This window comes from Ambystoma mexicanum, chromosome 1q (genome assembly GCF_040938575.1).
Source record: "Ambystoma mexicanum isolate Mex_15411 chromosome 1q, UKY_AmexF1_1, whole genome shotgun sequence".
NCBI classification, from domain to species: domain Eukaryota; kingdom Metazoa; phylum Chordata; class Amphibia; order Caudata; family Ambystomatidae; genus Ambystoma; species Ambystoma mexicanum.
Genome location: NC_090922.1, coordinates 1,058,904,663 through 1,058,921,806, shown reverse-complemented (window position 1 = coordinate 1,058,921,806; position 17,144 = coordinate 1,058,904,663). Strand labels below are relative to the sequence as shown.

General features: G+C 48.9%; 1 protein-coding gene across 1 annotated transcript in view; it reads right to left on the bottom strand.

The window, feature by feature from the left end:
- The window catches only part of PKN2 (protein kinase N2), a 1,791,501-nt gene that overhangs the window by 1,446,448 nt on the left and 327,909 nt on the right, over positions 1 to 17,144 (bottom strand). The window contains exon 3 of the mRNA XM_069641740.1: positions 15,932 to 16,086. Within this exon, the coding sequence (XP_069497841.1) occupies positions 15,932 to 16,086 (155 nt within the window). The remainder of the gene's footprint in view (positions 1 to 15,931; positions 16,087 to 17,144) is intronic.

Here is a 17,144-nt window from a genome sequence, read left to right as displayed (position 1 = left end):
CATTTGTTGTGTACATTGAGGTGACCAAACTAGGACTTCAGGAGAAAAGCTGCTAGGTTGGGTGAAGGACTGAGGATGTACGATCTGTTCTGGACCCTGTGTTAATAGGTTGTGAGTGGGTGCAATACTTATCGGTGGGCATAGCGACAATCTGAGAAGAGTACCACCATGTTTGGCATGCCCTCATTGGTGCAATGAACATCATTGTTAATTGTTCCAGGTTCATAGTGCGCACCACCTTGCGTAAGAGGGGGGGGGCTTGAGGAGGTGGCAGAAAGTATAAGCAAACACCCTAGACCAACTGATCCATAGGGATCCCTTCTGCAGTACCTGAATGCGTATATTTTGCCTTTGAAAAGGTCCATTAAGGGATGACCCCACTGAATGAGAACGCGTTTGTGTTTAACTCATGCTTGTGCTCTGCCAAGACTGCCCGCTAGACAGTGGTGTTCCCCTGTTAGGTAAGATTTTCATGTTTATGATAAAATCTTCCTGACCTGTGTCAACCCTAGAACTTTTGCTTGGTGATTATTTTTCCTTGTCCCAAGGCTTGTGGGAATCTTTTTCCCTCTCACCTAGTCTTCTACTCTTTTGGGTGACCTTTTCATGTCTCTGCATATTGTGTGTTTTGATTTATAATTCCTTATAACTTTTGGGCTTGCCCCTTTGGGCTTCCCTTTTTATTTTCTCTTATTACCTCTTGGCTGAACTACTGTTCCCCAGAAGTAAAGTGGGATTTCCATCCTGTTTACATTTTATGTAGTGAGCCTTATGTGGAGTGTTGGGGAGATACCAGGTAAGTGAGAAAGGGGAGACAGTGTAACATGTGTTACAATTACAAGTTATCTTGAATGGCTGGTGGCAGTGAAACTGCTTTCATGACTTTTAGCCATTATTACTCCAAAGCTCTCAAATCAGCTGTAGTAGCGCAAAGGAGGACCACCATTCTGCTAGAATGGTGGGCTCCCTTTTTCACCATTTCTCATTTGCTTGTTCTTTCTTGGGTCTTCTTCCGCCATCCAAGGTGGAAAAGACCCTGGTTGTAGTTTTGCCTTCGGCGGGAATCCTTTGTATTCCCAGACATGGCTCCAGTGTGTCTGAGAAGGCATGAAGCGAGGGATGAGTCCAAAACTCTGCAGCCCTTTGTCTTTCACCTTGCCTGAAAGGAACCAGTTCCCACTGGGGAGCTGGCTGTCCTGATTGGACAGCCAGGCTGACCCTTTCTGTAAACTGCACAGTGTGTTTGTAGAAGTTGTGGAAGATGAAGAAACGACGACTGTAACCATTTCCAGCAACTGGAGAGCCTGCTGTGTACCTGGAGTATGACGCAACCCTTCCTTCCAATCAACTTGGGGGTCCCGAATGCAACAACCACTACCAAGAGGCTGGTGAGATCCACCAGTCTCGAAAAGGCATGCAAAACGACCGATTCCTCAACATGCTGGGACCCGGTGGTCTGCAAACCGCCAATACCAGGGAACCTCTAGCCTGAGTGCAGCGCAACACCTTGCAAAGTCTGATTTCATCCAAAACTTTGGTGGACTCCTGCTGGGCCTCCAGAGACACGATTCAAATCCTTGAAATCCCCTCCCCAGAGTGCAGGACCAGATTAGGGAAGAGAATCTGACGAGCGATATTAGTTCATCAGGTACCTCTAAAAGGGTGCCAAATGCACAGTTTCGCGAGAAGCTGAGAAGAATCCTTTGTTGGAAGCCTCCCCAGTTCACCGCTGCCAGTTTTCCTTCAGTATCCATTTCTGTAGTCTCCAGACCAAGAACCAGATCCTGTGCTGCTGCATCCTGAAAGCATCCACCCAGAAGCTCTTTTCTGCTGAGGCACTCTGTTGACTTGGGGAATACTTACCAAAAATCTTGTGTGAATCCTGTGAAGTTGAGTGGGTGATGTGTGATTGGGATTTTTACAATACCATTCGCCCAGGCCTAATGCTGGAACGCAGATAGGGAGCCTTCTTTGAAGTTCCTAACCACTTTTCAGCTATCTCTAAAGTAAAACGTACTTGTCTCAAGAGATATCCTCTGGAAATCTGACTTACCTGCAACTGAAACCTTTCCTGACCTGCCTACAGCTGGCTCCCAGACCACTACGGTCCCTCTTCTGCCACTGAGAAGACACATGCTCTAGAATAGGGAAGGACTTTGACGAGGCTTCTGTCTTGAAATCTGTAGCAAGTGTTGAAAATACTTACGTGTAAATGAGTTGAGTAACTGGTTCTGTAATAGAATAAGTTACAAATTGTTTAAAAGTTAATACTTAACTAAGTTGCTTATTGCTCCTTAGGAACGTGTAGGCATTATTTTACTAGCTTTGAATTGTGTTTTAATCTTCTAAAAAGTAAGAGAGTTTGTAGTGTTTCTAAAGGGGGTAAGTGCAAAAGCCTTCCAAGAGAATGTACCCACCATGATTAGCTGTGTACTATTCTAAATGTGTGTGACTGGGTTTCGATTTACCCGATCTGCTTTAGTGCATTCCTAAAACAGTCTGGGACTTCATTGACTGAGTTGCTTGTAGCCCCTCTTAAAAGTATAGGAGTTCTTTCTTAACTACGAATTGCTAGATGCCATGTTTAAAAGTATAATTGGTTTTATACTTAACTTGAAATACCAGGTGTCTTAAAGTGTATATTTGGGTTATGCTTTCCCTGAACTGCTTCTAAAATAGTCATAACGTTCTTACTTTGCTTAGAATTGGATCCTTCACTTCTGAAAAGCATCCTTGTTATGACTAGCTATTAGGTAGCGGATAGATCATTTACCAATAGGTTATACTGACCTTGAATAGCTTTTGCCCTTCTTACACTGTAACTGGGTTTTGCTTTCACCGAATTGCTTACTGCCCTTTTAAAATAGTTTACTGAGTTAATACTTGTCTTTGGGTTGCTCATAGCCCCCTCCAGAAAGTATATGAGTATTTTACTAGATCTGAACTGTGTTTTTAAAAGTAATACTGGTAGTCTAACTATATCCATTCTTGATAGAACAAATGTACGTATGTTGCAAGAGAGCCTTGTAACAGTGTTGGCCTAATTAAGTGCGTCTACAACTGAATAACACAGTATATTCTGACCAGTAGGGTGAATAAGTTATTGTAATCTAAAACGTAACTAACCTGGTCTTACCCCCCCCAAAATAGCATAATAATAATCATATTATTGTATTATAATAATAAGCATATTACCTTTCTCAATGTATAACTAGATTTGACTCACCTTGAACTGCTGAACGCTAATAAGGGTATACACTGGTTCGAAAGCCATAGGTATTGTGTTGGTTTTATACAATTGTGTTTTTAACTCACGTGAATAGTACTTACTTCCACAAGATTAATCTTGGCCTACTGTATTTATAATAAGATTTTTACAATACTTAGTGTACCAGTGTTTCTTTGAACTATATGCATGTTACAATTTCTTTGTGCTGACCTACACCCCTCTGTCCCTCCTATAATAAGTCTGGCTGCTCTGTCCATGCTACCCACATTCTCAGGTGACACATCCTTACACTAAGATGGGAGTTTGTTTACTGCCTCAACTATGGTTTTATGAAGCCCTTAGTTGGACCTTTGAAAAACTGTCCTAACACCATGAACATGTTGAGGTTGGAGGTGCATTGTCCTTTCAAGACACCATTTCCAAATTCTTGGGAGTTATTTTGGACAGTGTTTTCCTCCCTATTTGTTGATGTAAAATATGGCTAATGTACCATCTGTTGCAATCGTCACCTTCAGATGTTGTACTGACCTCCTAGCTGTAAATAGGGCCCCATACGCTTTCCAGTGTTTATGTGCTTGTCCATTAGCTGGAATGACCATGTTCCCCTTAGCTGTGAGGAAGGTAATGGGCACCCTAACAGGCGAGAGATGACTGTTGTGATTGTTAGAAGATTTGGCAGGTTGGCAAAAGGTTTTCCTTTTAACATGTTCACTTTTGTCCACCATCTTAGAATCAATAACCGTGTGTGTAAAACCTCCACTAGATTGTCCCAATCCCCCTGTTTGAGGCCACTTTCGCTAACCAATCGTGTACTTGACGCATATTTAGTCTGCCGTGCGGTACAAATAATAAGTTAATCACTGTAGTGACTAGTCCCCTTTCCTCCATACTGCATGGACGGAACCTTTTTAAAAAAAAAAGAAAAAACAAACATCTTACCCTTTAAATATAGTGGCGCGTGGGGCTGCGGCACTGGGAGCATGTGCTGCCCTGACTCCGCCCTCCAGCGCCACACCTCAGTCCCCATAGACGCGTCGCCGACAAAAGTTTAACATTGCCTAATAACACTGGTTTTATTAGGGGGGGGGATGGGACGTATGGAGAAAAGGGGACTACGTTAGTCACTACGGTGAGTAACTTACAATTACTCTTACGTCCTGTCCCCTTTCCTCCATACTGCATGGGCGATTACAACTGAGTGTAGCACCAGGGTGGAAACGAGACCCTGCTTAAGCAAACAGGTTTCTGAGAACCGCCTGTCCGAAAGCCACATCTGATCTAGAGCTGGCATCCAAACAGTAATGGTTGCAGAAATCTGAAGGTGTGGACCAGGTGGCCGGCCTGCTTATGACTTGCCACGGAACCTGCAGTTGGAACGCGATGGCCGTGGCCTTGGCTCTGACCGCATGGGCATGTCCGTTAAGCAGGAGTGGCTTATGCTGCCCCTCATATGCTTCTGTGATGGCCGAGACCATCCATCGTGCTATAGAGGCCTTGGATGCCTGATACATAGGCTTTGACCCGCCGAAAGTGACAAACAGTGCGTCCGACTTGCGGAAGTCCTTGGTGTCGCCCAAGTAGAATTTTAGAGCATGCCCGACATTGAGGCAGTGCAGAACCCTCTGAGCCTCATCCTTAGGTTCGGCATAGAACATAGGCAGCACCATTTCCTCTTTTAAATGAAAAGCGGAGATTACCATAGGTAGGAATGCTGGGTGTGTCTGCAGGACCTTGTGAAACGTAGTATAGGGTTCTGAGGCGACTAGCGTCTGGATTTCGCTGACTCTGCGAGCAGAGGTGAGGCCAACTAGCAAGGCCGTCTTAATGGTGACCAGCCTGATGTCCGCAGACATCAGCTCAAGCGGTTTGTGCGCCAACACTACATTGAGATCCCACACGGGGTGTGGCCTCTTGATGGGCGGGTAGAGTCTGGCGAGGCCCGTCAAATGCCTCTTGACTATCTGGTTGGCAGAGGAAAAGACCTCTTCCTCTGAGTTTCTGTAGGCTCCTATGGCTGCCAAATAAATGCAGCATGTATCCACCTGCACGCCCGAGTGGGCAAGGTGCACCGAGAAGGAGAGCATGTCGTCCAACGTACATGCAAGGGGATCGATCTCCTTAGCGTCTGCCCAGTGACAGAACCTGAGGCTAATTTGCTAGTGAGGGCTAATTTCGGATGTGTGGGATGGATGACCCTGCCCCCCTGTTGCACCAGCAGATGTGCTGGGCCCGTCGGAAGGTGAATGGGTGGTCTCTCTGAGAGGCTGAGCAACTCCCATGGCCTCACTGGCCACCATGGAGCCATCAGAATGACGCTGAGGTGACAAAACTACTTGATCTTGCATATCACCCTGTGGATCAGCGGGGTGGGCGGGAAGGCGTATGCAGTCGTGCCGCTCCACTGAATCTGAAATGCATTGCCCAGGGAGCCGCGGCCCTGTCCCTGCCAGGATGCGAACTGTTGGCACTTCTTGTTGTCCCAAGAGGCAAAGAGGTTCACCTGGGGGTGTCCCCATCTGCTGAAGATCTCTCGCAGCACCTGGTCGTTCAATTGCCACTCGTAATTGTCCGCTCCCAGCATGCTGAGCCTTTCCGCCTCCAGGTTGGATTCCCCTGGAAGGTGGTTGGCCGTGAGGTGGACCTTGTTCTTCAGGGCCCATTCCCACATGCTGACCGCCAATCTGCACAGTTAAGGGGATCTGGTCCCTCCCTGCTTGATGACATAGAACATGTTGGTCGAGTTGTCTGAATGAGGATGACCTTGCCCCCAATGACCGGAAGGCAGGCTCTGAGCGTTAGCCAGATGGCCTTTAGTTCCAGCCAATTGATATGGTACTCCTGTCGGGTGCAGGTTCCATGGACGCTGTGGTTGTCCAGTGTGGCGCCCCATCCCTCGAGGGAGGAGTCTGTAGTGATGGTGACCTGCGCGGTAGGCTGCCGGCAGGGCTTGCAACTTCACAGGTTGCAGTCCCTACACCACGTGAGGTCAGGGTGAAGTGAAGGAGGAACGTTGATCATCTCTGCCTGAGAGCCCTGCTCCCGATTCCATGATGCTGCGAAGTGCAGCTGTATCCTGCTCAACCAGAGTCTGGTGTGGGGAACGGCCAGTACCACCAGGCTGATGTCACTTCTCAGCTGCGGAAGTGAGTGGTGGCCAGCCCGATGGCTGTAATCTTGTCCTCCAAGGGAAAAATTCTCTCGGAGCACGTGTCCCAGATGAGCACCAGGAAGGTCAGTCCCTGCGTAGGCTGCAGCTGGGACTTTGAGTTTGAGCGAAAAGCCAACATCGTGGAGTGTGTTCATGAGAGCTTGTGAAGTGTGGTACACCGCTTCCGGAGATGTAGCCCTGACTAGCGAGTCATCGAGGTACGGGTAGGTGGTGGCCCTGTGGAGGGCCGCCACTGTATTCATAAGCCTGGCAAAGACCCTGGGGGCAGAGTTGAGGCCGGAGGGGAGCACCTTGTATTGGAAATGGTGGCCCATGATTCTGAATTGTAGAAAAGAACGAAGGGGCTGCCAAATCAGGATGTGTAGGTGCGCGTCCTTCAGATCTAGGGAGCACATACAGTCTCTGTTACACAAGGTCTCTGCTATGAGCGCTGGCATAACCATCTTGAATTTTTGCACAGCTAGGGATAATTTGAGGGTGGATAGGTCCAACAACTCTGCCTGCCTGGTTCTTTTTCTGAATGGCGAAAATCCTGCAGTAGGAGCCTAAGCCTCGCTCGGAGGCCGGGACTTCCTCCACTGCCCGGATCTCAACGAGGGACTGGATCTCCACCAGAAGAGTTGCTGTCTCAATCAGTGGGAGTGGAGGGAAGGATGGAGGAGAGGAAGGGATAGGTAGGCGGTACCCTGTGGATACTAAAGAGGATCCAGGGGTCCGTAAAATTCTGGTGCCAGAACTGTGCATGGAGGGCAAACCTGCCCACCACCGGAGACAAGTGGACCCGGAGGGGTGTGTCATGCCTTCTTTCCCTCTGAGGCTGTTCAGGAGGAGGGGGACTGGAAAAAGCCCTTAGTACCCCCCCCCCCCCCCCCAAACTCCTTTTCTGTTGCTTGCGCCGATGTTGAATCGGCAAATGGTCCGGCTGCCGGGACCTCCGCTCCTGGAAGCCACGCAACCCTCTGTATGTACGCCCCTTGTCTGAGCGCTGCTGTGACTGGGTGTACTCCTTGGGCGTGCCCTTTTTGAGGATAAAGACTTCACTGTTTGCAAGCTGTTTTTATTTTTATCTAGCTCTTCGTTCGTGGTGATGTGAAAGAAGTCACCCCCCTCGAAAGGCAGGTCCAAGATGCATTCCTGGACATCCGGGTTAAATTTAGTAGCACAGAGCCAGGCCGCCCTCCTGTCCGTGGCTATACAAATGGCCCGGCCAGAGGCGTCAATGTGGGCCACGATGGACTCCATGATGTCTTGTGCCACCATTTTAGCCACTGCCAGTCCTGCCTTGAAACGTGAATGGCTCTGAGCCAGACGTTCTGGTAGGAAGTCAGCTATTTCCTGCCAAAGCCTCTGGTTAATGGCTGCCAGCATGGCATTCAACGCTGTCTTGACGAAGATGCAGCAAAGCAGAGGAATACAGCTTTTTCCGGTGCGCCTCCAAGATCATCTTCTCCTCCTTGCCTAGCAGCACTGCTGAAGAAGAGGCCGAGGACGACTGAGGCTTGGAGTAGAGTGATGCCCCAGCAATCACCGAAGAGTGTGGCTGATGATGGGCCGACAGCAAGAGTGTATCCCCCTCCATTTGCCTGTACTTGCCGTCCAGGTGTCAATCGATCGGCTGGACGAGTGGGGCTTGAGCCACCCCTTTTTGGCGCAGGGTGTAGCGTGAGGACCTTGGCGAGCACCCCCTCTGGCTGCTCAACCTCAGGTTCAGGAAGGCCCAAGTACTCTGCCAACCCTGCAAGACGTTCGTGGAAGGCCTTGGCTGATGAGGGTGTGTCAGGGTGGTCCTACTCGTCTGTGTCCACCTGGAGGTCCGGAGGTACCGGCACCGGTGGAGGAGAGCTGGGAGCCGAAGGCTGCAGTGTGGGGACCGGAACCGGAGGCTGTTCCGGAGGCTGGTACTGAACCGCCTGCATTATTGGCTGGGGGGCCGGAGCGGGATGCACTGGGGCCTGCGGTGCTGGAGCCATGGGAGGAATGGCTATGGGCGCGGCCGGCGGGAGCAAGTCCCTGATGGCATCCCTGAAGATGGCACCCATTTTTCATGAGCCTGAAGAACCTTTCAAAGTATCTTTCCTCGCAGGACGGAGGGGTGGTAGGTGATAATGACTGGGTAGCGGGCGACTGCAGAGCCGTTGCCTGCCCTGGCTATATGGACACAGCGGGAACCTGCCCAGCTCAAATGATGGATCTGTAGAAGGTCACATGCCTGGTTGACACCAGTCCCATTTTGACACTCGTTCCTCCACCTGCTCCCTACCATGGTGTGGTATGGGACTGGTCCCCATATCGTCTAGCGCGGTGGCCATCTTGTCGAGCTGCCTTCCACGTACCGATGTCGTGTTGCTTGGCTCTCTGGGCCCAGCCTCGTCCAGGATCCTTGAGTGTGGATCATGAGGCCTACCCTGTGTTTCAGGTCGAGACCTGGTAGGCATTTCGCCCTTGGCAGAGTTGCCGGTAGTGTTGCGTATAGGCGCACACTCTGACATATTGCCGGTACAAGGGCATAGCCCCTCGGTTGAACACCCGGTAAAAGGAACTTCTGGTCCCTCAGCGCTGTCACCGGGAGGATCGGTTGATGGCCAGTAGCTGGACTACCCTCTGCGTTCGTGCTGGTATGAGAACCTGAGAGGTTCCTCACGCTCGGGCGAGTCCTTGGTAAGGAGTCTCCCTTGCGCGGTGCGCTAGAAAAGAGCGGCCCTACGTTGGGCCTCGATCAATTAAATTCTTTAGGTCCTCTGGAGACGACCTCTGATAGAGCTCCCTCCACCTAGCCAGTCTGTGCTCCAGAGTCCTCGAGGAAAGTGTGCTGCACGCAGTACAACCTTGCCAGCCGTGGTCAGGACAAGGCAGCAGAGGCAAAGGGCAGGGGGGTCTGACATAGGACAGAACCCTTCGCAGACTGGACACCTGTTGAAGTCGACATGCACCAGGGAGGAGCGCGAGGACCAACTACCTAAATGTAAAAGACAAAGACAGAAGTATCCGTGCGTGAAATTACATGGCCGAAGCCAAACCCAGGAACGCTGGTGAATTCGGCTTCTCCCGTCGATGCGGAAAAGGGGACTGGGGTGTTGCACCGGAGGGCGGAGTCAGGGCAGCACATTCTCCCAGGGCCGCACCCCCACGCGCCTCCAAATTTAAAGAGGAAGAAGGATTTTTCTGGTGAAAAAGGTTCGGTCTCTCGTCGCTAAGAAGGGACTCCCATGCAGTATGGAGGAAAGGGGACGGGACGTAAGAGTATGAAGATGTAAAATGCCACCATGCAGAGCAAGCGCATGACTGGTCTGACTTATTTGTCGACTGGCCACCTAACGGGATGAGTTGTAGTCGGTTTTGAACCTACTCGTTCGAGAGGAAAGACTAGTGCCGACCTTCTGTTAAAGGACCCTAAAAAAAATAAAAAAAAATAAAAAAAAAAAATCAAATAAAAGATTTCTGGCTGGGTACGAGCCAGGATTTATTTTTGTTGATTGAAAACCCAGTCTGCGCAGGAGCCAGATGGTAGTTTGAGTTTTCTTGCAGTATACTGCTGGATTATCCCCCCGTTATTAACCCCTCCTCCAGATAAAGGTACACTGTAATGCCCTCCCTGAGGTGGTGTGCTGCGACTACTGCTAGGACTTATGACCACCCTGAATTGATAATGAACTGACCTACTTTGAATCTTAGGTACTTTCGATGTGCGGGGAGCATTAAAATATGCATCTTTACTATTCAATGTTGCCAGAAAGTTGCGCTCAGATTAGAGGAATGACTTCTTGTGACCTTGTCATTCTGAACTTTTGCTGATCTTTGACCACAAATGGCCTGTTTGTTTTGTCTTTCTTAGTAACAAGGAAGACAAGAGAATAAATACCACTGTTTACCTGCGTTAACGGACTTTCACTATTGCACCTTGTTCAAGTAATGACTGAATTTATGCTGTTGGAAGCTGTAGATCTGGCAGCATTATTCTGTTCCCTGGGAGTAGATAAAGTGGTTTTTCGATGTATTCTATACATTACCCCTGCCAAGGTGGCCAAGACCAACTTGACTCACTTACGGCCTCCCATGAGTGGGTATATGATGTTAACCGACCTTTCTAAAGGGGTAACACGGGAGGGAACGTGAACCAGGGTATCATTGTTGACAGAGGCTGCTCCTCTTAGCAATTGACCTCTTCCACAGCTTCTCTCCAGTCTAAACTGCCTCTGGAAACATGATGGGGTAGGGCTCCATTGGTTTTGGTTTGAAAACTAAGTACTTGTGCTTGGTGTAAAGGTTGACCGCTGTTGGTCCTGAATAACTTTAGGATCAAAAAATGTCAACTGTCTTGAAATTTCCTTGGCGGAAAGGGTATATCCAGAGATATGGCCGATTAGAAGGCTTCATCAACAGCTCTTCCCAAAAGAACATTTTCCTCAACTGTCATGTTGTGGAGAGTGGCCAGAGCTACTGGTCTGAACACTGACCTCGCAACCAAGCATGTCTTTTGACAAGCCTACCCCAACACTGCCACCTACCTTCCTGGACATCCAGCCCATGAAGCGGGTGTCAGAGGCTTTTGCTTCCACCTTCTCCCCACCCCCTCTTCCTCTAGCTGACTCGCACCCTGACACAGCCCTGTCTTCTCTCTATACTTCTATTTCTGATACTCTTGATGTTCTTGCCCCTGTCATGAGGATCCGCCTGAAGTCTAAAGCCAAGTGCAATTCCTGGTATGACCTAGCTACACTTAAACGTAGATGTAGGGCGGCTGAGAGAAAATGGAGGGATTCCTGCTCATCCTCTGACAAACTGGCCTGTCGCCTTCTCCAAAGGCAATACCGTCTCTATGTCCGTACCAAGAAGAGAGTCCACATTCAAGCCTGTGTCTCTGCGGCATCTAACAGCTCGGTTGAACTCTTTAAAATTTGTAAGGAGCTGGCCAACCCTGCTGCAGTCTCTACCCCACCCCTTGTCTCTCAGGCTCTTTGCAATGCCCTGGCCTCACACTATCTCAAAAACCCAGGACATCCTGTCTACACTCTCCTCCACCCCCTCTCCTCTCCCCTCTCCTCTCCCCTCTCCTCTCCCCTCTCCTCTCCTTCGGTACTCACTGACCCTCCTCCAGCCACTCCCCGACCCTCCTTCTCTTCCTTTCCTCTCTTCTCCCCTGATGAGGTCGCTAGACAAGTCCGATCTATGAAAGCCTCGTCAAAACAGGTTCATCCCTGTTCCTCGAAAACTCTCAAGGACCACATTGATACCCTCGCTCCGACCCTTGCCGACTTCTGCAACCACTCCTTTGCCTCAGGATCCTTCCGCTCCCCTCTTAAGCACTCCCTTGTGCATCCTCTCAAGAAACCCAGCGCGGATCCCTCTTGTCCGGCCAACTATCGCCCAATTTCCATTACCCCCTTCTTAAGCAAACTCCTTGAAAAGCTGGCCATCCCTCAGCTAAACCTTCATTCTGATTCGGTTGGCTGTCTCCACGACCATCAGTCTGGCTTCAGATCTGGCAGAAGCATGGAAACTGCTCTCCTGAACATCTGTGAAGATCTGCTTTCCAACCTTGACTCTAGTATTCCCTCTGTTCTCATCCTACTTGATCTCTCCTCTGCCTTCGACACGGTCAACCATACCATCCTGCTCAACCGTCTCTGGGATAACTTGGCAATCACCGATCAGGCTCTGGCCTGGCTGACCTCGTTCCTCTCTGATCGACCCTCCCAGGTCCAACTTGGGTCCTTCCTATCATCTGTCTTCCTCTCCGCCTGTGGTGTTCCCCATGGGTCTAACCTCTCGCCCTGGCTTTTCAACCAATACCTGGCAACTCTCGCCCACTGTATTGCCATTTTCTATTTAAACTTCCAGTGCTACGCAGACAACACGCAACTCATTTTCAGGCTGCCTCCGGCCACCTCCTCCACCTCTCTCATCACTGATTGCCTAACTGCCATCCAAGATTGGTGTACCGCCAACGATCTTTGTCTTAATGCCAGCAAGACAGATCCTCCTCATTGGCACACCATCACCTTCCTTTCCCCTCACTCTCTGGCCAGACTCCCTTGGCCCTCCTCCTATCCCCACCTGCGAGGCCAAGAACCTTGGTGTCACCTTTGATTCCACACTCTCCTTCTCTGCCCACATCGCTGATGAATCAAAAAAGTCAAACCTCCTACTGCACCTCCTCAGAGGTATTCTTCCTTTCCTCTCATTCACCCAGAAGCTCACTGTCTCCCAAGCTCTGGTTCTCTCTAAGCTGGACTATTGCAACAGCCTCTTTCTTAATCTACCTGCCTCTACTCTCCGCCCTTTACAACTTATCCAGAACAGGACTGCGAGACTTGTCCTTGGCCTCAAGCCCTGGGATCGTATCTCTCCAGCTCTGAAATCTCTCCATTGGCTCCCTGTGGATGCAAGGATTAAATTCAAAACCCTCTGCATTGTCCACAAGGCTTTCTGGGGCCTGGGTCCAACATACCTTCAGCTATCCCTCCACAAATATCTTCCATCTCGAGCACTCCGCTCCTCTATCTCCAACTCCCTCAGGGTCCGTCGTTTCTCAAAGAAACGAGCTGGGGGTAGATCTCTGTCTTCGGCTGGGGCCTCCCTCTGGAACAGCCTCCCTGCCACTCTAAAACTTGGAGAACCATCTCCGGTTCTGGAAGCACCTCAAACCTTCCTCTTTGCTTCTGCCTTCTCCTCCCCACTCCCCTGTTGATTATGCTCTCCCTCGGCACCATGCACCTGGCAACCCTCGGTCCTCTGGGCCCAGGTACCTGCTCATCTTGCCACCCTCACGCACTGCCTCCGGGCCACCCCCTACACTGGGATCTGTATGTGTACCCATACAGCCCTCCCCTTTTCTTCCTGCACTTTCAGACCTACACGGCCTGCTGCCATAAACCCAGCACTTGCCTCTTGCTGGCTGCACTCCCTTGTTTGTTGCCTTTTTATTTATTATTTTATTATTATTTTTGTTTTTTTCCTTCTCACTCCGCACTCTCGTTTTGTTCCCCCTTCCATGCACTTCTCCCCCTTCTCCCTCTACCCTGCACTTGCACGTTCTCAATGTCACTGGGCCTAGTAAGATCGTTGTTTTTGTTCTCCCCTGTTCCCTTTCCCTGCCTGGTCGCGCTCTGAAACACTTGTGTATGAGCGCGATAGAAATAAAATATCAATCAAACAGTACACTCTGCTATCAACCTGCCAGCAGTTTGGTTCAGCTGAATCAAGGGCATTTTTAATAAATGCATGTCATGATGCCTACCCCCGGGGATCCAGATCAAGTCCAGCAGCCCCGGAAGCAGGCATCAAGTTATTCAAAGCAAGCCCAACAACCCCTGCTAGCGGCCATTTGGGTGCAGTCCTGGCGTCTATGGCGCCAGGCTCATATGGAGAGTCAGTCCTGGCACCATAGGCGCCAGGCTCAAATAGTAAAACTTACCTGATGCAGACCATGCTGCAAACTTACCTGATGCAGACCATGCTGCAGAGCTCCAAGCCAAAAGAGGCTTGGAAGGGACTACTTTACCTAGGGACTATTTTTTAACTCGGGTGGGGTCGGGGAGGAATACTTACCTGGGACTACTTTGGAGGCTATTTAAACCACGCCCGCAGAGCAGCACACGCTTCGCGTTATTCTGCATGCAGCAGCATAACGCTCACCGTGCCTGCAAGTCTGCATCCAGTCTTCTGCCACGCTCGCCTCTGGAGCTCCTAGAAAAAGGGAGAAAGAAGGAGAAAAGGTTAGAACAAGAGCAATACCTTTAATCCTTGCCCGAATTCCCGTTCCACCGCGCCTTCGAGCTGGAAGAAAGAAGTTATTTTATGCACATCGCCTCGCCTGCTGCAGCGCTGTGCTGAACTCACCGGCCTTCGCAGCATCTTCACTATTCACTGCATCCTTCTGCATGTTCCCGCCGCACTCCGGCACCTAAGGGGAACACAAGAACAGCAAGGTGAGCCAAGGGAATAAACAGAGGCAATATTAGTTACCCCCCATAGACTTACCTGATTTTACCGCCCGGGGTACTATTCCTCTTCACGGGTCGGCACCGCATCTTCGCCGTACCCCGGCCCCTAAGGGGAAACAAAAGGATAGCAAGGAGAAACAAAGAGACAAACAAGGTGAATCCTCTTCACCAGAATATACTTACCTAATTTTAACGCCAGAGGCATTATTCCCCGAGACTTCATGATTTCTCTCAGCACCTGAATAAGGGAGAAAGCAACAGGTTACATACTGACATTATTTTATCGAACTGTGTTGGATAATACAAATCCTTACCTGAATGTTACTGGTTGCCACGAGGAACTCTTTGCTAGGGTCAAGGTGCAACCTGCAAGGAATCGGACAAGAGTGAAAGTCAGACATTTTAACTCTTACAAACTGTATACCTATGGCGTCTTGCCGGAAATCCCAGAGCCAATATTGTTCTGGAACTCACCTATTCCTTCGAACCAGTGAAGCAACTGGTTATCTACGCGCCCCTGCGCTCAATGCAGGATGGAGAGCTCATCTTTCCAAACCATCAGGTGAGACTATAAGAGGGGACATTAAAGGTGATCAGTGGGGAGAACAGCGGGGGTGGGGGTTAACGCTCAACTCCACGGGTGGTTAATTCCCTTTCTCCATTTGCATTAGAATAATCCTACGGGCCAAGCAACCAAAGCAAGTGGGGCAGTCCAGTCTCATCTCGGCACTACGCATCACATTGGTGGAGACCGCAGCTGTCCAGTTCAGATCGACGCCCCTGTGGGAGCCAGGTGAGCGTAACAATGCATTTGAAAAATGTTTGCCCTCCTGCAGAATATTGAGCATTTGTGATTTTATCCTGATCATCCGCGATATCCCACTCTGCCCCCATTATAGCTGCCCATTAGTGATACATGTTTGATATGCCAAAGAGGTTGCTACCTTCTTCCCCACACCTTTTGCTCTCCTGAAAATGTTAAAGGTGTCCCAACTCATTTAAGAGTTGTCAGCACTACAAGTATGGAGGAAGATTCCCTCATATGTAGAGGGTCTACTTGTGCAGGTTTAAACCACTTCACTATATGTGGGTTAACTGCCTTGTTGAGAGCAAGGGTAACCAGTGGAGTGATCCTCTTTTTCTCATTGCCATAGGGGAATATATTGTCACATTTGTTTCTTTTCGTGAAAAAATTGCTCAATTACATCAGTGCTATAAACATATTAACATAATACTGGTCCATAAAAAGATTCATATTTATCTCATTGTGCTTTCTATGAACATGTGTTCAAGTCTTCCAGTGTGAATAATATTGACACTCAATATTGACATTTCACTATTAAATAAAATGGTGCAAAATGCACACTCGTGCTAGCCATTTGCTAGGGACGGACACTTGGAGAATAAGAAATATTGGGTGTGTAAGTGGGTATGTATAGAATTCAGGTGGCAAGTGACATTTATGGCTTGCTAGTGGGTTGCAACTTGAATGTTTTACCCCTGAATAAAATGAACATAAAAATAGTCAATTGTTAAATTATGGAGCGATTATGAATCCAGTATTTAATAGCACTGGAGTGAATGCCTTACCTTTGATGGTCCATTTGAATACATTTGTATCATGTTCTCTGCTCCCTGCTTGACTTTCAATTCTATATCAAGCTGTTTCCTCAATGCCATCAATCGGCCTTTGTTAGTAGAAGATCCAGAGTCAGGACGTGGGGTATCTGGCGTTTTTGGGCAATCTTCATATTAACCAGAAATAAATTTCAAAAAGCAACATCAGAATTTTAATTCCCAGTTATTACAAGCAATAAACTGATAAAACTGTTTTCAATTATTTCTTTGACAAAAATCATACAAAAGTCTTTAAAAAATAAGTGTATCAAACACTTGATACCTCAATCTTTGCTTTGTACATGGGACCATGATTTTTGCATTAACTCATTTAGAAGCATATATGTGACCGCACTTCGTGGCCAAGAAGAGAAAGAAAACCACAAAAAATTTCGAACACCAAATGCTGGTGGCCCTCACCCTCTTCCCTACTTGCTGTACACCAAAAAAACCTTCATGGTTATAAAGACACTTATTGTAAAATTCATGTATTAAAACAGGTGTTGCAGGGAATGTACCACCACATAAAACCCACTACAAACATCAAAATATATTGTACAAAGACATGTTTCCTCGCACCCCTACAATCCCCACTTTCGTTAAATCCAAATTAACGAACTCCCATACCAACCTCTGCTTCTCTTCTTCCTGTATTCTTTCCCATTCCAATCTTTCAGCTCCCTCATACAGCTGTGTCCCCTTCTTTGTCACCCATGCTTTGCATACTGACGCAAACTCTCTCGCTTGGACATACTGCTGTGTGGTACACATCACTAATGCACACGCCCCCACCCCATCTACTCCAAGATCTACCCAGTGCTCGCCATTTTCAGGGTCTGGTGGGGGAAACTGAGTGGCTTGGAGGTGCGGGGCGGGGGTTGTTCGGTGAAGACACTGCTCTAAACTAACCATGCAGGGTTTAAGGTAATCAGTTTGTTTCTGGCTGTTTTTTGTACAGCGAGATGCGCTATGTGTCACAATTGAAACCATCATTGCACTGCTAGGCATTGCCTTGGCATAGCATCGAAGCCCCATTTGGCATGTGCAGAATATCACTAGCACGACCACCAACACTGGTACCAGTATCTTCACGATAGCCCCCATCCACGATGGTGCCCATGAGAAAAGCTCATCGAACCAGTCACTTCTCTGGATGCCGGCCTCTGTTAGCATGTGGGTGCAGAGG